Consider the following 25,223-nt stretch of genomic DNA (forward strand, 5'->3'; position numbering starts at 1 on the left):
GATCTTAAGTGGTCGGGCTCCTCTTTCTGTCAGTGTAAAGAAGTTTAACTACATATTTAAAATACCTGGCATACCCTAATGTGAGAAATATAATTAGTTTCAGCAGAAGGTCTCGGTCTTTCTATGTGATGGCAACAGCATGAATACATAAGTTAGTAAAATGAAAGAAAACTTTCTCCTGTCATTAGAAAACTGTACTGTTAATTCACAAAAGTTGTCCTTCTGTTTATTTTAATTTTGGGCCAATTACCAAAAAAACACAACTTTTCTGCCATTCAATGTATTACTTAATTACTTTAGTGTGGGATGAACGACTATTGTGGACGTCTTTACCAGTAGGAAAAGCTCTAAAAAGTGCAAGATCTATGCCCTCTGGAGAACTTCAAGACATGTTGAGGAGGTAATTTAGCCATTTGAATCAGCTGTGTTGGATCAAGGACACGTCTAAAGCCTGCAGGACACCGGCCCTTGAGGCCTGGAGTTCGACACCTGTGCTCTAAAGGAAATGAGATAAATGTACAGTCACTTTCCGGCAGAGCAGCACGTATTTCACTTTGAAAGAAGATAATGTTTTAAGGATGCTTAGGAGCATGTTTGTGTTCAGTTAATGAGTGTTTTTATCAGAAATTTGAACTGATTAAATTTTTTTTCTCAGATTTTTTTTTTATATAAAAATAAAGAGTAAAGTAGCAGTAGTAGTAAAATAAGCCCTTAAAGGGCTGCTAAAGCACGTTGAAACCCACTAAATCTGAGACTGTTCAGCGGACGACCTTTTTGAAAACTGTACATGCTTGCCATCGTCTGGTTGTGCTGTTGTGTTTGCCTCAGCAAGGCTGCCTTTACATGAATTAAACTCCTCAGAGCCAAATTTTCAGTTTGTGTGTAAGAGTGAAGCAGGGGGTCCCCCTGCTGACCCCAGTGGCGTTATGTGTGTCTTTTGTGCCAGTACGATGGTGCGAGAGAAGCGGAAGAAAACAGAGGCTTCCATTTCAAAGCGTGTTTGTTTTATTTGCTTACATTTGAGTACATACTCTGCTCTTGTTTTAAAGGAACCAGGTGCCAAAATCTCAAATTACATTCAAGCTAATTTATGTCTGTTTGGTTACACGAAGAGGCTGAATCAGGAAGACATCCAGAAGGGGGGGTAAACGGACTCCTAAAAGCTGATTAGCATTGGCCAAGAGGTCCTTTGTTTACAGTGAATTTAGATCATATTACATACTGCCTGATATTCAAGACAAATATTACTGAAAGCAAATTGTACATTTAGTACAATTAAAAAGTGAAAGTATAGTAATTTGATAATAATAATATTAATAATAATAATGGACTTCCATGTTCTCTCATGTTCTCTTCCATGTTCTCAGCCAGCCAGGGGGCGGGCTGGATGCTCTGGAAGCTCCGCCCCCTGGCTGGCACAGACAGAGAGGGTGTGTGTGAGTGTGTGTGTGCGGGGGCTGTGCTGAGCAGTGACAGCTCAGTCAGCGGCTGGAGCAGAATGGACTGCCTTAACTTCCACCGAGATGTTCTCTGACAGAATATGCGGCCGTGCGTGAGCGTGTTTTAACTCTGTGTGTGTGTGTGTGTGTGTGTGTGTGTGTTAGAGGCGGGGGAGGTGCACACACACACATGCACTGCCTAAAAAAACAATGGCATTGAACAGAGTGTCTCAACTCTGCCACGAAATCACCAGGCTATGGCTGCAGCTGAAGATGATGACAGGTAGAGTGTGTCTGTATAAATGTGTGTGATTGTCTGGTTTGGGGCAAAGATAAGATTGTGGGAATTCTGCAGGTGTGTTTCTCTGTATTTTTCTCTTTGTATGCATTTAGTTCTTGCTCTGTTGACTCAGTGCAGTTGTTACCTGTGCACTTTGGTATCAGAGGTAAACCTGGTGAGAAAGGAGAGCCATCTGTCCACTTAAGATCTTAGAAGCTGCAAAAAAAACAAAACAACAACAACAAAAAACAGACTAACCAGGGTAATAACTGACTGAGTTAGCCAATCAGACTTGATCATCATCTAGTGAAGACTGTAGCAGCACTGAAACTGAGCCAAAGCACGTGCAAGATTGCTGAAAATATGTCTAGAGTAACCTGGTGTAGACCTAATGTGTAGTAGATCCTATCCTCTGCACACAGCTGATTTCAACATGTTGTTGCTATGGTAAATGGCAACACATTGTCTTAAAAAATGTTGCTTTTTTTCCTGAAAAGGTCATATTGATGAAACTAATGCAGAGATCAGCAGGGAAGTGAACTTTCAGAAAATAAAGGCTGCTGTTGTGGTAGAATAGCTAGACAAACCTTTTTGACACATAAACCCATCGAAGTTAAGGCTGTGTGAGAGATCACTCATGTCATGAGGAGCTCTACTGATGAGGGTAACCCAATTTATGAATGAAGGAGATGAGTGAGCATGGTCTGACATTGATTTTTGTCTCACTGCACAAAGATGCTCTTCCTGCTGAAGGCACTACCATCCATCACACGGTTACATAATCAAATCTGAAGTGGACAGTGCATTTTGTCCCAAGGTCCTGTTTGTGTGAGGTGAGGTGTGTGTGTGTGTGTGTGTTTATACAAGGTCTGTTTACCCGCAGTTACAGTACTCAGTGGGGCACGCTGACAGCATGTTAATCACTTTCGTCCCATTAACTAACACAGTGCGTTTCCTCTTGTCAGTTGGAAGCAGCGTTGGGACAAAACGCTTTTGAGACTTTGAATGTCAACATCTCCTCCCCCTTATTTCCACCCTCTGTGTGTGATTGCGCGCACGTCATTTGACTCCATCTCATCTATTTGGCCTTTTTTTTTTGTTTGCTCTGTTGTGGAATAATGAAAAACGTAAAAAGCCGCGGAGTCGATATGAATCCATAGAGATTTTGGTCGAGCCTTTCACGGCCCTCAGGTGTGTGTGCAAAGTAGTGTTTGTTTTGTGAGCCTGTTTCGTGTTGCTGTGCAGAGAGTGAGCGTGTGTGATCTGCTGGCAGATGGGCTAAAGTTATCTTATGAGCTTAGCCCGTTCATGCAAAGGCAAACACATCACTGAGGTATCAACCTTTCCTTTCTTACTTTTGCCAAGTCGAGATTAGAAATCGACAAGTCGTGACTGTGTCCCCAGAGGGCCACTGATGTACGTGTGTATGTCAGTGCCTTATGATCTCAGAAACAGGAAGCATTAACATAGAGTTAAAATCCATTGTTTGTGCTGGATTTAGCAGCAGTAGCTGCTTTTTTTAAAGTTGTTTGATCCTAGAGTGACACACACACACACACACACACACACACACACACACACACACACACACACACACACACACACACACACACACACTAAGCAAAACATATTCAGTACAGTCAAAAAGCTAAATTAATCTTTCATGATCTCAATGAGCAGGAGTTTGGGTTAATAATAAAATACAACATATTAAGTGTATTGAATACAAGTGACACATTTGTCAGGCTAATACAGTTTCAGTCAGCCGTAGGGACCTCTTGCTGTATAATATTGCTTAGAAGATGCACCTTGAAATCCCAAAGTGTGTGTGTGTGTGTGTGTGTGTGTGTGTGTGTGTGTGTGTGTGTGTGTGGTCTCATTTTAATGTGACGTTTTGGTGAATTGACAGGCTTCTGTGTGTCTTTGAATGCAGCTTTCTATCTAAGCTTGCAAGCATTAGCTCATAACTTAGCACTCATTTCCATATCATTCAAATATGATCGCTTCTTACTTCAATAAAACGCCATGGTGATGGCCCGAATGCCAGACTTCAGCCTTCAACCGTAAAATGGGAGCCCATTAACAAACTGTTGATGTTATTGTGGCTATGACCATCTGTTATATACAGTCTATGACTTTTTGGTAAGCATTTCCCATTCATGTCAAAAAAAGTGCAACTTTGCATTTGTTATATTTATGTTACAAGTGCTAGAAGGGACAGGTAGATGGTGCATTTTAATGCGATAACAAAAAAAAAGGAACACAACACTGACACAAAGGCTCAGTCTGGATCCTGGACTTCCCGTGCTGTTTTGGTAGAGCCATTACTGCCTGGCAAATGGCCAGCTCTTTTACATACTACACTGCAGAGCTTGTAGCCTCTTCTGACACTGCTGAAAAATACATTCTGTGTCATACGTGTAGTGCAAACTCACTGTCCTGGGTCAGGAAGAAGCAGAAATAAATTTAAACTTGAAACTCAATGAAAATCTATATTTCCATCCACACGGCTGCTGAGTGCAGCCGATCGGGCCTTGCTTTTCAGCAGGCTCTACTAAGCTTTAAAAAGCATTCTAACTTCCTCTGAAGTATCGCTGACCTTTTAATCGTGACCCACTCGGCTTCAGATCAGATTTCTTTGCTAGCCAATATCACGGCACTGGATTACTCTTCAAAGTTGACTTTCCTCTGTGAATATCAGAGTTGAAGGGCTTTCGTCAAAAGTGGAGCATTAGACACCTATAATCACATGTGAATTATACTAAAGCATTCTGCAGAGTCATACAACCTTGACTACATGGAGAAACTACACCAGAGAGGGGAAAAAATATCTGGAATCTGTGATGACTTAATGATGCTAAATCCATCTTAAAGTGAATCTGGCCCAGTGTTAGTGACTTTTAAGACTATTCTAAGAAATAAGGCTTACTTCCAGGGCATGATGTCATTATATTTTAAGAAAAAAACAACCATAAAAAAACCCCAACAAAAAGTCTTGTTAGTTTTTCTCTGCAACTGGAGGGTCCTTTTCAGGCAAGTAAAAACACAGGGCTGTTGGATTCCTTCCTTACTGGCTGCCTCCTTCTTTTTCTCTCCTAGTATGTAATTTTCCCCCCTTTTTTTCCTTCCTCCCCACTGTCTTTCACTTCTCATGTTCTTTGTTCTGTGTAGTGTAATGACTGGTAGCTATGGCCAGAGGCAACTAAAAAAAGGGCTGCTGTTATATCTGCTGGTTTTGCACTCAGCTTGCGCTATTACTGTATGTTTTCTTTTTTCCTCTCTAGTGGTGGAGAGAGGGGGAGAGGAAGGGAGGAGGACCTGGATTTTAAAGCCACAAAATTGCGAGTACATGCTTTGTAGTTTAGTGAGGTGCACCACAGATTTACCGACGGCTCCCAGCCCGTTTGGGAGTTTCTAGATTCTGAAATTCCCACGAGGGAGCTCAAGTCTGTAGCCAAGATCAGGTAATGTTTGTCACCTGGTGGAGTTCAGGAGGGTCACATCAATTACTAAGCCACCTAGATGGCTCAATTATTCACAAATTACCTTATGGAATGGCGGGTCTGGTTCATGCTGACGCACTCAGACACTCGAGTCATTTCCCACTGTTGCACTTGCTGCAAAAATAAAGGAAAGACATGGTCTGGTTGTTTTAACAGCGTGTGTGAGCGTAAATAGACTGAAATTACCTATAACTAATAGGTGAATTCCTTTTCTTGTACTTGAAGGTGGTGCGTAAACCCATTTGAAGCCTCAGCATTTTTGTATTTTGTATTTTTTGGAGCCAGACGTGACCATATGTGGATGAGAAGGTGGTGTGCTAATGTTAGCAGCTGGAACTAGAATACTTCCATGCTTGATTGGAAAGGAGCATCAGTGGGCCACATGGGTGCAGTTCAGTCACACACATGCTAATTAGTGCTAAGTTAACAGACTGATAAAAATAAGAGTTTCACTTGTCAAAGCTGATGTGCATGTCCTCGATGCACGGTGCTTGGAGCTTCCTGTTTTGGGCGCTTGCACTGAACAGCAGAAGCACATTTGCTGAATAAAGAACGATTCAGCACAAACTTGTCTTGACGTCAGCAGGCAATAAAGAGCTGCATTCACTTGTGCAGCACAAATCAATATTATTATTGTTTCTTTAAAAAGCTTAATGCTGCCTGAAAGGGTACGTGTGTGTATTCATTTGCAGATTTTTGCGAGTGCCTTGAACGCACTTTGCTTCGGCGCAGAGTGGGAACCATGCCTGAGAGGGATTGTGTGTCCGTGTGTGTGTTGTGATGGCAGCGCAGACTGTAGACAGAGGGACAGTAGTGTGTTGTTTTGCTGAGATGATGATGCCACCATCTATTCAGTAGATTGGGGCTCACTGCCAGTGACCGAGTAAAGCCCGAAGCCATTGTTCTGGATTTCTAACTGCAGTGAACTGGACTCAGAGGACATCGCTTTCGTCTTCTTGGCCTTTTTAAGTGAAAGCTTTCATCTTAAAAGGATTTTGCCAAGAAAAAGCTTGTAAAATGTACATTTGGTGATTTAAGGTGGCTGCAAGCGATTGGTTTGGAGAGTAGGTAAAAAATACATCCAGAAATTTATATATTATTTTTTCACCACCAGTGAAACTATTTTTTCTTTACACTTCTAAATATAAATAACTTGTATACAAATCCAGTCGTGATAACCATTTACAGCCAAATGAAACAGTTGCAAACCTGAAACATGATATATCGGACTACCTGTGTTTGTAGGGTCTACTTGGCAGGGCGTGGAGGTCCTGGAAAACACACTTGGATAGACATGTTGTTCAGCATTGGGAAATGTAAATAATAAGTAATAATTCACCTGGACTCTATTCAGTGAAACCTAGGTGCTCCCGCTGACTGAACACTTACAGCTGTAGCTTCAGACATCAAATAAGAACATGTTTTTCGACCTGCTAATCTTTCTTGAGCCCTGGTAGTTGAAGCTTTGGGTGTGGGGATGGGCACCAAATTCACATGCATTCCAGATCACTGTTGGCCCTGTGACCCAGTTGTTTGCCACGGTGTGTGCATGCCAGCCCTTATCCTGTGTTGGTGTGTGTGTGTGGTAGAAGCACCACAGCAGTGACAGATGGAGCCTTGGTAAACCCGGACTATAATGCCAGATAATAAAGCTTGGATTCCCTCACATGCACACAAACACACAAACACAGATGCAGAATGGTTGTGTTGCTTCTCAACATGTAACTCACACAAATATGCACACAACTGGCCATCTCTCTGAGCTGGTATTTAACACCAGTGCAACAACTTTTAGCCCTGCATGCCACGCCCTCACCGCATTCCCCTACCTAGTGCCTTCGAGTCTACATTCCAAGTCGGTCCTTTTCCATTTGGTGCATACCATAGCAGCAGATGCAGAGCTTAAGGTCTCAGTGATGCGCCTGAGTGCTGGTGGACATGTGTCTCAGTGAAATTCATCCTGTCTGCTTCAGGTTTTCCATCAATTTGATCCTTTTACAATCTAAATGATTAATTTTGTGTTAAGAATCTAAATCAAGTATCACTGGTCCATGGTTGAGTTCTTTCTCTTGTTGCAACCATAAACACATAATCTAAAATGTACTAAAAGTTATAAACTGCATACTAGAAGAGGGTTAAAATGGCGTTAACAACATCTATAGATTGCAGCATCAACAAGCAATCATTTACCAGTTTATCTGTAATGATGAGGGCAGCACAGAATTGGCGCAGGCTGAGATTTGAGCCCTAACAAATCCCAGGCACACATTAGGGGGAACAAAAGGTTTAAATGTTGCATTTTAAGCGGGAGCTATGGCCATCAGTGGACCGTAATAATACTTCTCCATTTGCTCATGTCTTGTTGTGTCTATCTAAGGTCCTCTCTGTATGTTGTGCACCTCTGTGTCCAACCACATCCTGGCTGTTTTTGTTTGCGCGGTCCTCAGTGAGGGTCTATGCACTTGTGTGTATAGTCACGTGTGTTTGACTGCACACCAGTCAGCTATCTGGCTTCCTGCGGCTTTGAGCTTTGACCAGCCGTCGATGCTGGCAGCCGTCAACAAGCAGAGAACAGCTGGCTGCCGTCTTTGAACCGACAATGTGTGTTTAGTGATGAAAACCTGTAGGAGCATGACTGCAGAACAAAGGAACAGGATGTGTGTGTCCATCTGGGTAATGGTAATACAATGTATTGGCGACAGCAGTCTGGCTTTCATAGGACTTGTTTGGGCTGCTGCCTTTCCTTCTCCTCAGAGTTGGGGTGACACGGGTGACATGTTATTAATCCTGAGAATCATTTCTCATATGACAGACAAATAAACTTTTATCTTAATATGACATTGTGAACTTCCCCACACAGTAAATACAGTAAGCATAAAAGGAAGCTAAAGTTTAGACTCATGTTACAGTCTTCTTACTCGCATGTACTCTCTTCCTTTTTTAAAATATACTCCAATATATTTAGACTTTAAACTGCTGCCAACGGTGTCTGCTTTTTTGCTTTTGCTTTTTTGGTGGACCTATGAACTGGCACATCTGCAATAACCCCAATAACTCTATAGCAACAGCAACATTAATTCGTATAACAACAACAGTTTTACGGTTTTCATTGTGAGGTAAATGCTCTACAATAATACAGAGAACTCCAACAGTCATCACCTACGGGCATGCATCTAGTGACTGGGCGAAGAAACAAAAACCCCCTTTTGGTTGGGGCTCAATAACCTCAGTTTTATCTGAATTTAGGAGCAAGAGTTCAGGGGTCATGTAGGTCTTTATGTCTTTAAGGCAGTCTTGCAGTTTATCTAATCGTTGCGTGTCATCTAGCTTCATTGAAAGATAAAATTGGGTGTCATCTGCATAGCACTGAAAATGCATGATGCCTTGTAATAATATTGCCTAAGGGAAGCATGTATAATATAAATAGAACTGGTCCCAGGACAGAACCCTGTGGAACCGACAGAGTTGCCATCAAGGAGAACAAAACTATATGAACAAATGTAAAAGAAAGTTAATAGTTGTGATTTGAAAACACAAGCAGCATCACTATGAATTAGAAATTTGGTAATCAAGCCAGCAGTTTTACCAGATTATTTAAAGCATCCTATGTACAGGAGTGTCAGCATTAATCCCTCATTGCAGAGGAAGCCGTGTCTGAACTGCGGCATGTGCAGCAGGTCAGTGCTGAAGCCGCAACTATGCAGAATGTTTGACGTTTGAATAATATTCACGTCAGTGTCCTCCTCCCAACACTGGACTGTTTACAACCTTTCACATCACATGACTCCACATCATCTGTAGTGTGACGGTGATGCTGTGAGAACATGCTCAACATCACATAATGTTGGATGGTGTGTATTTTAACTGTGGCGCTCCTCCTGATCCTCTGCCACAGAGAGATCACATCCACGGTATCGGCTAGCACCAGGCCAACACATTAAATATGTAGGCATGTGTAAAGAAACCCTGTCCTCCATTTCATCTTATTGAGACGAGAGCACCTCTACAGTTTGTTTTTTCCTAACTGCTTCCCCTTCCCTCTTTTCACCCCTTTAAATCCAGGTCTTTTCCTCCCTCATATATCCAACCAGGAATACAGCTGGAGACATTTAGGAGTGTGAAATGATCCGATTTAGTAGACCGCAACTGCAGCTGCATATTAATCCTGAAATGATGCGTTCATGCAGCACATATGTCTTCAACAAGTCAGTCATGCCGAGTTGTACTTAACGTTAACTTAAAAGTTATTTTAACTGCTGAATAGAGCCCTTTAGAAATACAATACACTTGATAAAAGTTAATAATGGTGTAATATTTTCCTAATGCATAAGATTGCTGGGATATTTGTCCTTCAGATAAGCCCCTGAGAAAAGGATGAATGAATTTGGGAAGGGGTGTCAGAGGCCTGGGGGGAAGGGTACAAGGAGGCGAGGGGGGGACATTCTTTCGAGGCCCCCCATAATCACTATTTGTGTTTGGCTGCCTTGTCCCACTTCCAGTGTGCGTGTTGTTTGGTGGGTAAAAGGGTTTCGCTCGCAGCCTCGCCACTATAGTTTAATTTCATTCATTCCACTGAGGACAAAGTGGGCAGTTTGAGAGTTTCAGCAGCAGTGAAAAGCTGCCCGACGCCTGAATGTCTGATATATCTGCACCATTCACCCATATAGTTCACAAACCATGAGCACGGTGCAGGATATTTCAGCTAAATGAAATTGTTCTCTACAAATTTTCTTACATTTTCATAAAAACATGACGCTCAATTGGGGGAGAAACAAAATGGCTTGCAAAGTAGATTTTTGCATGCAGCAGGAAACTATTTCAAGCATTTAAAAAGGCATCTTCTTAGTTGGACGATCACTTACTGATGCTTTCACAGCTACTTTACTGACTTGTATTTAACACTAACAGCTGCAAGTACTCATCCTAAGGCATGGCTAATGTAGGAAATGACCGACTAAAGGAGCTTTAACTCCATCTGGTTGAAATGGCAAATCCGTCCATAAACTGGACACACTATGACATGAAGTATTGCAAATCGCATGATCGCATCGCTTGAGATTTAGTCTGAGAGTTGGTTTTATTTTGAAATGTCTTTAGGTTTAAGCTAGTAGTTTGTACAGAGGCTGGCTTGCTGTAAGGTCAAAGATCCGGACACTTGCACGCTTAAAGTATATTCAGAGAGTCAGAGCGCGCTGCACATGTCTTGCTGTTAGTCAGAGCTTGGGCCTTAGCCAGAGCTTTACTGCCTGACACATTGAACTGACAGCTGGCCCAGTGATCCCACAACACTCAAACACACACACTGACATATGACAACACACTTGCTCACACACAGTCTGCCTCCTATACTGTATATCATATACAAATAAAACATTTCCTTTTGGATCCCCACCTCATTATCTCCTTTGTCCTTCCAGAAAACAAATTGTTCTTCATTCAGCACTCATTGCTTTGCTCAAAGGCACTATGAACTCAGATTTTAAAGCATGTCCTCTTCCTCTTTGTCTCTGCTGTAGTAGAAGCTAATTATATACAGTTGCTGTTTTTTTGTGTTAAATTACAGAGTGGTTGATTTTTGCTGGAAGCTCTGTGGTCTGTTTGAGTCTAATAAGTGGACCTGGATTAGTGCCAAGTCAACCATCTCTCTTTTTCAACTCTTAGACCGTTTACTTTTATCTTCCTTGGTCCTTCCTTAAACCCGTTTCTTCTTCTGTCTTGACCCAGTCTCTGCTCCGATTCTCCTCTTCTTTTTTTCTTTTTTCTGCAATAGTCACTGCTTTTTTTTGGATAATCTCCTTAAATCTGTGAAGCTTTACCTCTGACTTTACCAAAGTGTGTATGAGTTATTGCTGTACACCCCTAGGACACCATGTTTCTTCCTGACCAGAGCTACTTACAGTATACTTAGTGTTGTACTTCTTTAATCATTTTTTAAAGTAAGTTTCAAGAGCATCTCAAACATCCTGTGAACAGCTGCTCATACTGTAACATATGTTGACTTCACATAAAACATGACACATACAATCTGTAGTATGAGTCACTGTCTAGCCAATGGTATGCTGACACAATGTATGTAGCATTACTGAAGCTTTAAGCTCTTAATCCCAGGGGGTTGCTGCATCATATGGAGCTGTTGCATAGACCGACGGTGCCACAGATTAAAGAAAGAAATGACCAACAAACATCAGCATGCGCGCAGTTTTTACAGGTAGTCTGAGGATATTTGTGACGAAGAATGCCAATTATGTGATCACCTGCAGTGCTTTAGTCTGGTATGAGTGGATTGCTTTGTTCTCCGGTGTGGTCATTCTGTCTTATTTTCCCACAGACTAAAGAAGGTTTCATGCTGTTACAGACTGGTTTTAGGTGTTTGGGTCAAGTGACTCACAAGTCCTGGTTTATGACCGCCTGATAACATCGCCTCAGCCTCAGCTGCACTTTGTGTTTACCGTAAAATGATGCATTCACACTTGGGTAATTAACAATAGACTCGCTGAACATAGTTTTGTGTGTTAACATCTTTAATAGCTACAGGATTAGATTTAAAGAGGGAGCAAGTAAGGCATGTCTCAGAGAAATAAAGTCTAAGAAGAGAGAGTTTTAGTTTGTATAAGTCTGCGTCCAGTCCACATGTCTGACACATATCTGATTAGCTGACAGTGTTACAGTTAGGTTAGCTAGCCCTTAATAGCTTTTTGGACTGCCTATTGACATTTCTAATGTGACATCATACTCACATTGCTTAAGAGTTGTCTGCCATATTGGATGTGATAGAACCACTGGTTGCCTTGGGGGCTGGCGAGTGGTTCCTGCAGTTTGCCGACTCTTGCTGGGTGAAATCAGTTGCAGAGAAGGTGCTTAACCAAAAACCTACTAGTAATTGCTTTGATAGCTAGCACATTGTTACGGTGGCCTGTAGTTTGTTAGTTTTTTTTTCTTTCTTTCATGTTTCATGCTGCAAACAACTCGCTAACTATTAAATAAGTAGTAGTAAAACTTGAAGTTGAAGTTGTGCTTCCAGTGTTTCGAAAGGGCAGCTTTTACCTTCAGAGAGAGCAGCAGGCCAGTGTTTGTAGACAAGCCCGTCACTTCCATTTAAACTATGACCGCAGCAGCATGCTAGCAACCACAGCGATTACAAGGAGGTTTTTGCCATTTGGTTTGGAAATGCACATTTTTCCCTACTGACTGATGGCGATTAGGCAGTCACCGACTGGTCTCGAGGTTTGTGTGACAGGGGCCTTATTCACGTCATCCTACATTGCCATCATGATTGTCACATGTCCAAAATGTTAATGCCACATGTTTAGCAGTCACATGTGTCCAAAACCTCAAAAAATGGGCATTGCACATATGAAAGTGCCTTAAAGCGCCAATCATTCTAATACCCAGCCAGGGGTTTTTGAAGACAACTGTATAGAAGTCTATGAGAGCATGACCTCACTTCGCACTAGTAGTCTGCTACACTGCAAATTTTGGTGTAACCAAGTAAATGCAGTGCTAGTATTGCTGTATGCCAATACAGACGTCAATAGATTTAACCTATAAAGGCTGCTTAGTAGAAATATTGTGCCATGAATTATGAAGAAAAATATGCTCACTATGTCATGGTCATGGTAAATTATGGTCACCTTTGGTGTAAAATAGAAAATAAAACGGAGTGTGCTGTTGTCTATGGTTATCTTGTGATTGTGAGTTGGAGACATCCAAAATGTTAACCTCACGGTGGCCTATTTCCATCTTTTATATGCAGTTTGTTATCAGAGAGAAAAGTGGAGCTTTTAAACCTGCTCATCCATCAGGACACTTTCACCCCAAAGCTTATCCTAGATGAGATTAAAACAGTGACTCTTCTAAAGATCCTAGTCTGGTGTTGCAATGTTTGGGTCGATGGTCCCTTTATAAAAATGTGAACAGTTTGTTTGGGTTGCACTTGGATGGTAATTAATGCATCTCACTGCCAGTCCACACCATACTGCTAGTAAACCTTGCCACACTTTGCTCACACCAGCCGCAGTGCCAGCCTTTGTCTGCGCACACTCGGAGACACACACACACGTAGCGATGCTCCATCATACACACTTAGATGACATTATAAATTCTCAGTTTTCGTTCACAGATGCACACATGATCGGACACAGTTAACAATCCAATCCCTGTTTTTGGCATACATGGGTCACACATGGCAACCAAATCAGGGGGGGGAGAGTGCTTTTTCTCTATCTCTCTGTCTCTACATGTCTCAAAGAGCTAAATGAGATTACTGTAATCCAGCCTGACCACAGAACAGAGGAAATCCAAATGGTGTTTACTTCATCTCCAGTCTACCTTACTTTTACCCTTTACCTCTTTCTCCTTTTTGGATTTTCTCATTTTACTCCCTCCTTTTTTCATGTACCCTGCCCTCTTTATTTCGCCCTACTTCCCATGCTCCTCCCCTTGTTACACCTTCCACATATATATATATTTATATATAAACACACTTCTAAAAAAATTCAGCTGTTGATTATATTGGCAAGAGTCGAAACTGGATTTTGGTTTGGAGACTTTGTTTTCTAACATACTGTTTTCTGTTTCTTTGTCTAGATGACATCGTGCAAAAAGATGATACTCCTATGTATGCAGCACAAATCGGCTCTGAACTCCAGAAACAGTTTGCCATCCTGCCAGGTTGGTTTGATATTATACACGCAGTGGGTGTTGTATAGTGCACAAAGCGGCAGTTAATTATTTCAAGACATACATAACTTTCTCCTCCTTTTGATATGTAAAGAACATGTGAGTAGACCGGGCACTTTGAATCAGCTTATACATGTCAGTGACTAAGTGGTGAAACTCATGATGAACAAGTGACCCCAGAGAGATCTCGGTGTCTTTCCAAATGTGCAGCATGGATTAGATTAAACTGGACAATTGAGTTGCTAACAAACACATTCATGTGTGTGAACAGGGGAATTTATGTCAGGGCAGAGCTAATGGGGGTTATAAACATAGCGCAATTGGCCTAACTCTTAGAGTCTAATTATATCTTTGTGTCTGTGTAGCTCAGTGAAACGCACTCCTCTGTCTGCTTGCGCTCTTCTATGTAACAAAACTGTTGGTGCAATTGAAAAAATATATAAATGTCTCTGGCAGCAGAAACACTTCCAGGACATGTAGACGGATATGTCCAGCAGATTCCAAAAATAGTTCCACTCATACTTACATGACAGCCAAAGCAACACTTTGTAAAAGGTGTTAAACCTTTTGATAGTTTATTTGCTTCTGTTTGTGTAGGTACCAATATTTTAACTCATAAAATAAAAAAATAAAAGTTTAAATAAATTTGATTTAATTTATACGTAATACCTTAAGGGTTTTGCTTTGTGCTGCAGATATATTTGGACCTTTCTGTGTCTGCAAAGCTATAAACTATACGTGGGACCAATTTACCATCCTTCATACTCGGGGAAAATGGTGATGCAGCACTAACAAAATTATTGTGACCGTGTGCAATGAACTATATTATTGTCTTTGAAATTGGGACAATAATTGGGCTTCGAAGATGGGAACAAGGTCTGTGTCTACTTGCAGTCAGTTGCCATGTTGAAAGGGACTTTGTTCCATCAAGTCGATGATAAAACAGCAATAAGACGGAGTCAGATAGAATGGGGTCTGTGACAATATGGCATTAACTGTGATTGATTTGCAGAAATTGCAAGTCTGTGGCTACAGAAATCCAGAAATTCTTCCACAAATAGTGACATAGTTCCTGCAAAATAGTTGTTTAACTACAAAATGACCCAGGCGCTCTGCAACCTTGCTTTTATACCAGAATACAACCAGCTGAGTTGAGTCTTCTGTTGCAAAGACACATGACACTAGCAGCATGTTGACTTTTTTTGTTTATAAATTAGATGGCAGTTATGTACAAACCTTGATCTGTCTGTCTGAGAGTGATTGCAGTGTTTCTAAATCAGACTGCAATTGCTTGGAGACAAGTTGCCTTCCACCAGGGAACCTGTGTAATCAAGCTCAACTTTGAGTTTACAAAGTAAAGAAATTCAATGAAATTTTTTCTTGTTATTTTTTTCCCTGGTTGCAAGGAGGTTGTTGTCATATTTTTACTCTAGTATGGAGGAGGTGTTTACTAAAAAAAACAAAAAACAAAAAAACAAAGCAGGCATGGCAGGAAAGAACTGCCAAGAAAAGGAAAAAAAGGGGAAAAAAGAAAAATATTCTCATTCATTACAAATCAGACTCATGAAAAACACAAAAATAGCCAGGAGCTGGGGGAGAGAGAGAGAGAGCGCGACGGCCCACAAAAACGAATGCATCACATGGTACCTGCCTCAAAAAAAGGAAAAACAAAAAATCCCAACATGACCAAAAAAAACTCATTTGAGGCAACATGATGGAGTAGTGCACAAATCCACATGAAAATGCAGTGAAACTCTAGGGCAGGGGTGGGCAATCTCAGTCCACGAGGGCTGGTGTCCCTGCAGGGACAGATTTTAACTGTCTAAAGATCTCACCTTGGGTCAACACACCTGAATCACATGATTAGTTCGTTACCAGGCCTCTGGAGAACTTCAGGACATGTTGAGGAGCTAATTTAGCCATTTGAATCAGTTGTGTTGGTTCGAGGACACATCTAAAACCTGCAGGGACACCGGCCCTCGTGGACTGAGATTGCCCACCCCTGCTCTAGGGGCAGATTCAACCAGAATAAAGAAAAAGAGTTCTGATCCCAGCTGGTCCTGGATCCCTCTGTGGGAAAAACTTGTCAGTTACTGATGATAGGTTGACCCAGATAGAAGCCATGCAGGCAATCATAACCAGCCACTCACACAAAATGCACACAAAGCAGCATGAAACAAACATGTCAGCACAGAAACGTACTCTTAGAGCTCTGTATTGGGTTACCATGACGATACTGCCTGACCAGTGACAGCATGTGAATAATTCATCGCCCCAATGTTCTGCTTTGAAACTTGACCTGCCAACCAAAGAGAAGTGTGTGTGTGTGTGTGTGTGTGTGTGTGTGTGTGTGTGTGTGTGAGGTCCTGTTTATTTTTATAAATGTGATCTTTTTGCTCTGTCTCTCCTCAGCCAGAGGGGTGGTAAACAATCACATTAAGGCTCCTCTTAATGCCTTTCTTTCATTCTGAATTAGATCCAAAATGAATTTGCATGACTTTCCAATTATGGAAACAGGACTGTATGTAATTTGTGATTTTTACCCTGCTGCACTTTATCAAGCAAGAAGTGGGTTTATTTGTGTCTGAGTGTATTTATATAAAGGAGGAAAAGTAAGCCAAAAATGAACCTCTACAACATCATTTTCAAGTTTTCAATCCAGCTGTCATCAAATCAATTAAAAGCATTGACAACACCAGGTCGACACCATGCCTGACATTTCTGTGATTCCTGTCTGTGTCCCCAGGGGGGCGAGGGATGAATGGAAGCCCCGTCATCGTCTTCCCAGAATTCCCAACTTTCAGCGAGCTAGAAGAGGAGGAGCTCCAAAATGTCCTCAGCTACCTCACGAGTATCCCCAGGTGATTGTCTCTTACCCCTCCCTATGCCCCCTCCCCTCACACATATGCTGTGCTAACAGAGCTTGAGGTGTAATACCAGGCGGAGCCAACAGATGCCAGCACAACACCAAAGGCCTGACTCGAGGAGAAGTCACACAAAAGACACAAAGGTTTAGAGAAGAATGGAAGACTAAAGAATAAGTCACTGATAACTGGCAAATCAAAAATTGAAACTGTACTCTTTGATGTGGATATACGAATAGAATTTTTGTTACAATGTTAAAACATTGCTCATATGAACTCATATAGTAGAACTTAGGCCTGAAGAAAGGTTTTGTATGTATAGTTTTTGTATATTTCTACAGTATAGGTTTGTTTTCCTAAGCAGAATAATTTTTTTTATTTATCTGTTCTCATCACTCCTCTGTCCTCCTTCTTTATGCTCTCTCTGCCCCTCCACCCTCTCACCTTCCCTCCCTTCCTTTCACCTTTCCTTCAGTGCTGAGCGCAGCACTCCCATCAAGCACAGACATGCTCTCACACACATAATTAAAGAGAGGAGAAAGGAAGATGCAGCTGTATATCTATCTGTGTGTGTGTGTGTGTGTGTGTGTGTGTGTGTGTGTGCGTGTGTTTGTGTGTGTGTCATGGCGGCCATTCAGTGTATCATCACCTTTCATATAACAGACACACACTCACACCCCTCCCTCTCTGCCCACCAGCTATTTTGCACCCTGCTGCCAATCGGCTGAGCTCCCGGGTTTCCGATTGGCTGTGAGCGGCAGAGCTCGGCTTTAATTGGCTGAGGGTGGGACGCGGGTGGTGGAGGAGCAGAGAGAGAGGCAAAAGGAGGAGGGAGATGCTCTGTGAGGATGTGAACGGTCACCTCGTTCCATCCGCGAGCTGCAAGCAGATGATTGTGGATGCACCAACTGGACATTGACATCTGCCGAATAGGGGAGAACTGAGGAAGGCTGGACTATATTTGGATGATGACAGTGGATTATTGAGGATTTTTGTTAGATTTCTTTTTCTTCGGGCTCTGGAATATCAAAGATTTTCTTCGCCCGGCTTTTGTGGATTGAATCTATTTAGCAGTAGAGATGGACTGAGGATTTGCCGCTTGCGGCGTCCACTGGGTAGTGTAACGCATTGCTTTTCTTAACATCTCTGTGTGTGATGATGAAAATTGGCTAATAATGACATCCAGATGGACCGACTCAGCAGTATTTGTATGGTTGGCCTCACAGTCGGCGTGTGTGTGTGTGTATGTGTGTGTCAGGCTTAAATATTCATCCTTCCTGCTTGTGTGTTTAGGTGTCAGGATACACGTCAGCTTATCCAGCGGGGACCTTTGCCGGAAAAAGCCATGTACACACATGCACACACACAAACTAGCTTAATGAGGCTGCTACATATGGCACTGCCTGTGGAATGAATGGCAAGATTTTTCACATGCACACACGCTAATGCAGAGCCAAGGTTGCCATGGTAATCACAAGGGTCGCTCTCTAATCACCACTGAAGGCAAATGATGAAGAGGCAGTAGGTAGCAAGGTTTGAACCAGGGATACTTGACTTGCTTTGGCCAGGAGCCACTTGTGGAAAATGACCTGAGGCTAGTGGGGAGTAAAAATAAAAATCTATACCCTTTTTTTCAACTAAGTGAAGGACTGACAAAAGGCCCATTCAGCAGCTGCAACTGCATTTTAACTGTAAATTTTACATTTTAAAAAGGTTATATAGCACTAAACAAAAAAAAACTGCAACCTCTTCAGTTTTTTTCCTTAAGATAATACAAAATTATTGATTAGCTATGTCTACAGTGACCTACAGTGGGCCTGATTTGTCTGTAAGTTTCTTAAACCTCCTAGATAATAGACATAACTTATGCCATAATCTATCAGCCAACAGTGAAACTGCCAGACGTATTCTTAATGCAAGCTGATTTTGAATTATTTTTTATAAAATAACTCAATTATTGCTTTGGCTAGAGCTCAAGGGCCGTCTCAATAATGTACAAGCCACCGCTATGGAGGGCAAATTCTAGTTAAGGCCCCCTTTTTTTGGATATTCTGGTAACAAATTCAGTAGTTTGCCTTGTTATCGAGGCCTTGACTTAAACATACACACCCTCTTTTTCTTTCCTGCACACACAGGAAAAGCAAAGGTGTTTTTCTGTGGGGATTAACAGTGTGTGTGTGTGTGTATGCGTGTGTTTCTCTCCTGTAGTGTGGAAGCATCAGGAGTGGGTTTCATTCTGGTCATTGACAGACGGCTGGACCGATGGGCTGCCGTCAGGGCCACCCTGCTCCGCATCGCAGTAAGAACCTATTTGTTTGGTTATTTATTTCATTTTTGTGTGTGTGTTTCTATGTGTGTGAGTGTCGGAGGAAGATGGGAGAGACTGTCCTAGGACTTTACCGAACCAATTTGTCTGCATGCATCATTTGCTGACGAAATCCCTCTGATGACTCCAAATAGCTGTTTTGGAGTGTGTGCATTACTCTGCATGTGCTAATGCTTGTTTTAGTCCAGATCTGTGGGTGTAGTTGCTGGTGTCAGCTGTCCGTGTGTATAATTTTCAGCTTAGCAGCATTTAGAATAATAGATGTTTTGGAGTTTTTAGTGTTTGTGAAATTGCGCATGCAGTAAGTGGTTGTTTTACCTCATTAACTTCATATGCACTGGGAGTTTGGATATTTTCCTTTTTCTGCATGTTGAAATGCGGCAGGATGAGGTTAAAAATAGCTTATTATGTTAGAGTGGGTGGTGGAATCTCTGAAAGTGCACTCATAGCCTTTGTGTACGCTGAGACTTACTCAAAAAGCAGAAATAGAAGATCCACGCAGTGCTGGCCATGAGTCTCATTCTGTAATTGTTTTTTAACCATCAGTCTTGTACATGTATGCTCCATTAGCCTACTAGCCTACTTACTTCTTGGTAACTTTCACAACTTTATAAGATGATAAACTGAAGACAGAGTGTGACATTAAAGAGGAAGGCAAGAGAGGGGGAACTAGTAGTAGAAGAGAAGGGTTATATATCTTATTATTATTATTATTATTATTATAATACTTAATAAGCATGTAAATTGGGCAGACTTGGTAATAATAATCAATGGTCATAAAACTGAAGTGTCCGTACTCATTGTCATTTCTGACAATTAAAATTAAATGCCATTAATACCATTATAAACTATTTGTATTAAATTCAAGTGAAACTCAATTCAATTCAATTTTATTTTTTCAGCATCAAATTATAACAAGTCACCTCAAGGCTCTTTAAATAGTAAGGAAAAGGCCCAGAGAAAAGCCCAACAATCAGAGGATCCACTCTGAGCAAGCGATTGGCGACAGTGGGAAGGAAAAACTCCCTTTTAACAGGAAGGAATCTCCAGCAGAACCAGGGAGCAGGGAGGGAGGCGGGCCAAAATAAGTAAATAAATCGCTCCTCAGTAAAATCCAGCATGTTGTGCCTGATTTTATACTCTCTGGAAGCAATCCCCAAGATATTGGCCAATAGCGGTGTTTTCTATTTGGCTTTTCTTTGAGACAGAACTATTGCTTGGGCACAGACTTTAATTTTTCGTACTATACCATGTTTCACTTTGGTTTTCCCTTACTTTATTTTTTTTGTAAGCGTCATCTGTAATCAGTACTCTATCGTTGGCCAAAACGAAGCTTCGCCACCCCCTTCACATCTGTTGTCAGGATGCTCTTCCTGTATTGCACCTTTTACCATGTCCAATGTATGCAAATTTATGCAAATGTATGCTAATTGGGAACTGGTTTATCAGCAGGCTTAGCGGTTTTTCCATGGTATCTCTAGAAAACTATCCCCACTGTGGAAATAAGTCATTATGAGGCTGCTGGCTTTGGTAACTGAACACATAGTCATGTTAACCTACACACAGAAAATATCCAGTACTAATAATGGTAATAATGAACCATTATTCCAGTCCATTGGCTCATTCAGTGTCCTGAAACGGGATGTTGATGAACTGTGGAATTCCATGAACCAACAATCAATCTGCTTTATCAGGTGTAAAGCCACTTCAAGGTGCAAGCAAAGCCACAGAGAGGTCCATCGAAACAAAAATGTTTTTTGAGGGAAAAGTGTGAATGTAATCATTGAGTATGCACTAAGCGCTGAAATCATATTATCTAAAAATAATATTTTGTTTTTATCAGTAACGTCTTACTGACAAGATATTAACATTTTAAAAATATCCAGAAGACGGGCACTTGCTCTAGGAGAGCTGGGCAGAGCCGTTGGAGGCCTTAACCCATCAGCAGGACTGATATCTGCTCTTTTATGTGAGGAGGAACAGAACGAGCGCTGCCAGAGCTATAAAATTAACAGGCAGGTCACTGGTGTGAATGTCTGTGACCAAACAGTTGGAAACAGAATTCATGAGGATGGCCTGAGGACCTGAGATCCTTTAGTGGGCCCTGTGCTCAGTGCCCAGCACCACATAGTGCCATAGAATACCACAACTGACAGGTCCACACTGGCACCCTGTGCTTTTCATAGATGAGAGCAGGTCCACCCTGTCCACTTGTGACAGACATGAAAGGGTCTGGAGAAGCCATGGAGAAAGCCTGTAACATCGTTCATTATGTCTTTGAATTCAGCCCTCTGAGGGTTCATGATTTTCTTTTCCATCAAACAATGTGGCATCCTCTCATTTCTAACACATTAACCAGTCCATGCGGGTGTAGATATTCAGCAGATCTGATGTATTTTCAAACTGTTCCTTTAATTTTTTGTGCAGTGTGTAATTCTTTTGCCATTTTAGTCTTTATTTTAGGGCCATTAAATAGTGTTTGGCAAATGATACTTCGGTCCTAGTAAATTGTACATGTATGCTTTATGTATGCACCTATAGTAGTAGGTTAGGTATTCTGGAAATGACAGTCATTTAACCTAACACCACCATCTGCTTAGTTTCACTTCTACTCTCATGTATGAGCTTCAAACAGTGGTTCAGTGTATCGTAAACTATGAAGCCAAAACCACCTTACTGACTAAATAATGTTATAAAACCACTTCTAAATTACCCAATGCATCTATTTCTGTATAGTGTTCTATATTCAGTTTTCATATCAGACAACATATGTGCTCAGACTGATATATTTGTGGCCAGCCTTTATCAGTTAATAATATCAGCTCAGTGAGGCTTCCTGGAGCCTTGAGATGACCTCCTGTAAAATTACATTTTATTTATAACAAAACATTTTCAGTACCACCACTGCATTTACACCACCACATCCACACTTCCAAAGCTACACAGTGTATAATGCCTCCCTTTATATATTTTCATTTGGGGTCTTTTTGTTCCCAGTCTTTTCAGTCTTTAAATTAAACAAAAGATAAAAAAAAGAAGAGAAATCAAGCCAAGATGACAAATGTGGCCTCCTATAATTTAGAGTGGTGGTAGAGTTTATCAGCATGGTAGCAGAAGCTTCTCTGCTGGATATCCCTTCCTTCCTTTACCTCTCCCTCTCATTACCCCGTCTCTTTCCTCTTTGAATCATCCATCACTCCATTCCTCTGTTTAGCTCTCACCCCCCTCAGAGTCGCCTTCCTCACTTTAAAAAGGATGTTTTTTAACTTAGAAAGCTGAAATGTGTATTTTTATTTTCAGCGTGGTGAAATGCTTTTTTTTTTTTTTTTTTTTTTTTTTAATATTCATGGCCAGCTCTCAAAAAGAATCATATAGTGGTTTGATGCAGTGGATATTTGGTGTGAACAAGATTCCAACTGGCAGTTTCAGCTGTTATGTGAATGCCTTTTCATGTTTTATGTAGGGAGGGTATGTCAAGTCCACACTGGAAGCATGCAGCATTATAACCTAACCTGAAGGCATGAAGGCCAGGTGGTGAGACCGACTGTCTGACATCATCTCCTCCTCACTCGCCTGTGGTTGGATGTCCTTGCTGGACACGCCTGTTTTGTCCGCTAGCCAGTGGCAGTCGGCCTCATTGGAGAATGAAAGTTGTTCATCGTCCCGTGAGACGCTCTATTTGTGACGGCTGCTCAAGGTCACGTGCTGCCATTTGCTGGTTCGCCAGCGGGAACGAGGGACGGAAAAAAATAAAGGAGTGGGCAAATGTTAGTAGTGATACTGCAAAGCAAAGGCACAGATGCTCTCAGGCTGCTTTGTTGGTGCTTTCACTATCTAGACACAGTGCTGGGCTATAAAATTAAGGCAGTGAGCTCATTGGATAATTTGATTTTGATATTTATTAGTGCAGAAATAATTGGTTTCTGTGAAGAGACACTCAGGTGTTGGGTTTAAAGATTTAAAGAGACACTCCACTGCCCTAGAGAGAATATTATTGCTTATGTCTGTAGTGTTTCCTTTTTCCCCCACTTTGTGCAGTGAACATGGAGGACTATCTTACGATATATGCAAATGCCAGAATTTATCTAGTATTCCAGTTAAATGATGGGACACCTTCATGTCTGATGCAGCTCGCCTTTGTGATTAGGGGTAATAAATACACAGGCATCCATGCATACGGAAACATTGCTGCAGGCGGAGGATGCAGATGGCTCAGTCAGCCGGTGCCAGTGAGAGGCTCGGGTTTGTTGCAACAGATCGTTTTTAACATCAGCTAAAAAGGCGTTCCAGTAAATTTCAGCACCCTCCCTGTCAAGATCTCAGCTGAGTGTCTTTGTCGCAACTGGGACAGTGTTCACGTCTAAAAGTGAGAGCGGTAATGCAGGCGGAGGAGGGGGGGGTTTGAGCACGTGGTGGATGGAGGTGGTTTAATATGGTGGCGGGCCAACTCCCGTGAGAGCAGTGTGGATGTGATTAGAGGACATGACTGAAGTGGTTTTTCCCATTCCACCCATCCTTCCTCCCCTCCATCACCCCGCTCAAAAGAAAATTATATTCTAATTCTTATCATTTATTAATGCGCGCGGAAAATGTCTGTGCGTGCGCGTGCATGCATCGCTTTAATGTATATGCGGGGTATCGGTGTTCATCTGTCACGGGGAGTGCACCAAGCAGCACGTGTATTGTCATGTTAATGCAGAGCTACAAATTAAACCAGGACCTCTCAGGGTTTATTGAATTTAATGACCTCCAATTACACATGCGCTGCTCACTGATGTCTGGATGGTGTGTTATTGATGAGGAAAAAAAAGGGAAAACTATAAAAAAAAAAATACACAATGCATCATTTTTTCTGTAGTTAACATGCACTGTCATCTGTCATTAAACCCAATAGGAAGCACTGGATTTAAAAGATATGCAGGCAGTATGGGTGGAAATTGGAAAGATGCTGTGTAGAGTGAGTGCATTTTCCAACCTGGCTGTCTTTCATCAACATCACAGCAAGCTCTGTCTTTCTGTGTGTGTGTGTGTGTAAAAGCCAAAAATAAATGACTGGAAGAGTAGAATGAGGCTGCGGTACCGGGAACACTCTTAGACGACTCCTCGTCTACTCTGTCTTTCCCGCTAAGGCTCTCCACGCGTTTCCATGACAACCCAATGCAGGCATTTCATGACGATGATGTATGCACGCTGCATGTGTGTGAGCGCCTCTGTACCAGTGCAGTCCTTTTCCTTGTAGACTAAATTGAAGCCATGCTTTACGGATGACTTATTTATCATAGGGCTCGTACTCTTTGCTGCGCGTTACCAGTGATTCTGATGAATAAGGCAGCCGTGGCACCATTTTGTACAGACTGTCCTCACACATTCACTTTTGTCAGTGAATAAATCAAATAAAAATATTCCCAAATAACATGGGGCGCTGTATTTAGATATTATAAGTGCATGGCTCAGTGGGTTAAGCCTCAGCTGAAGTTTGATCAGCAGAAAAGACATGAATTTACCAAGAAAAGCAGTGTAAATTAAATGAGTTCTAAACCAAAAAACAACAGGAAAAAAAGCTTTAATTTTTAAGCATCATCATCTTTTAGATTTTCTTTTTTCAGCAGATAAAATTGATGGTCATGCTAAAAATGTCATGAGCTTGTCACAGAGCTCTAAGCTTGCCTCTGGTGCTGTGTGTGTGTGTGTGTGTGTGTGTGTGTGAGCACATGTCATCCTACATTGATTTACGATGTCTAACAGGGCGGAGCAATTCACTCGGGGATTTAGAGGAAGCCATAACCGATATAGCCTTTCAGCTGAGTGGCCTCCTGAGCTGCTGCCTGTCTGAAGGCAGTTCTGTGTTTTTAACCTGCTAGTGTGGAGGTGGACAGACCAAATGCTACAGCTACTCCCCAAAGTCACAGGACTAATAACATTACACTGCAGTCACAGCTTTCCAGGTGATAGCTGCTACAGGGGAACTGCAGTGAAGAAACGCAGCAGATTTATTAGATGTTAAATGCTCTTAAATCTCTTTACTGCTGGTTTGGGATTGCGGCAGTGGGACAGTGGGCATAAATGTGAGGACCGTTTAACGCCTCACTCAGGAGCTGCACCGTTAAACCAGGGCTCTGCCTTTATTACTGT

The 25,223-nt window shown here is 41.8% G+C and overlaps 1 protein-coding gene across 10 annotated transcripts in view; it reads left to right on the top strand.

The window, feature by feature from the left end:
* Positions 1-25,223, top strand: part of mcf2la (mcf.2 cell line derived transforming sequence-like a) — a 55,812-nt gene that overhangs the window by 15,626 nt on the left and 14,963 nt on the right. For 8 of the 10 annotated variants that reach the window (XM_025903404.1, XM_025903406.1, XM_025903405.1 and 5 more), the window contains 3 exons: positions 13,809-13,892; positions 16,648-16,762; positions 18,974-19,064. In XM_025903404.1, coding sequence (XP_025759189.1) covers positions 13,809-13,892; positions 16,648-16,762; positions 18,974-19,064 — 290 coding nt within the window. Of the gene's footprint in view, positions 1-1,467; positions 1,723-13,808; positions 13,893-16,647; positions 16,763-17,582; positions 17,881-18,973; positions 19,065-25,223 lie in introns of those variants that run through there. The other 2 variants (XM_025903402.1, XM_025903407.1) reach the window with 2 other exon arrangements.

The sequence above is a fragment of the Oreochromis niloticus genome, linkage group LG23, assembly GCF_001858045.2.
Source record: "Oreochromis niloticus isolate F11D_XX linkage group LG23, O_niloticus_UMD_NMBU, whole genome shotgun sequence".
Lineage (NCBI taxonomy): Eukaryota > Metazoa > Chordata > Actinopteri > Cichliformes > Cichlidae > Oreochromis > Oreochromis niloticus.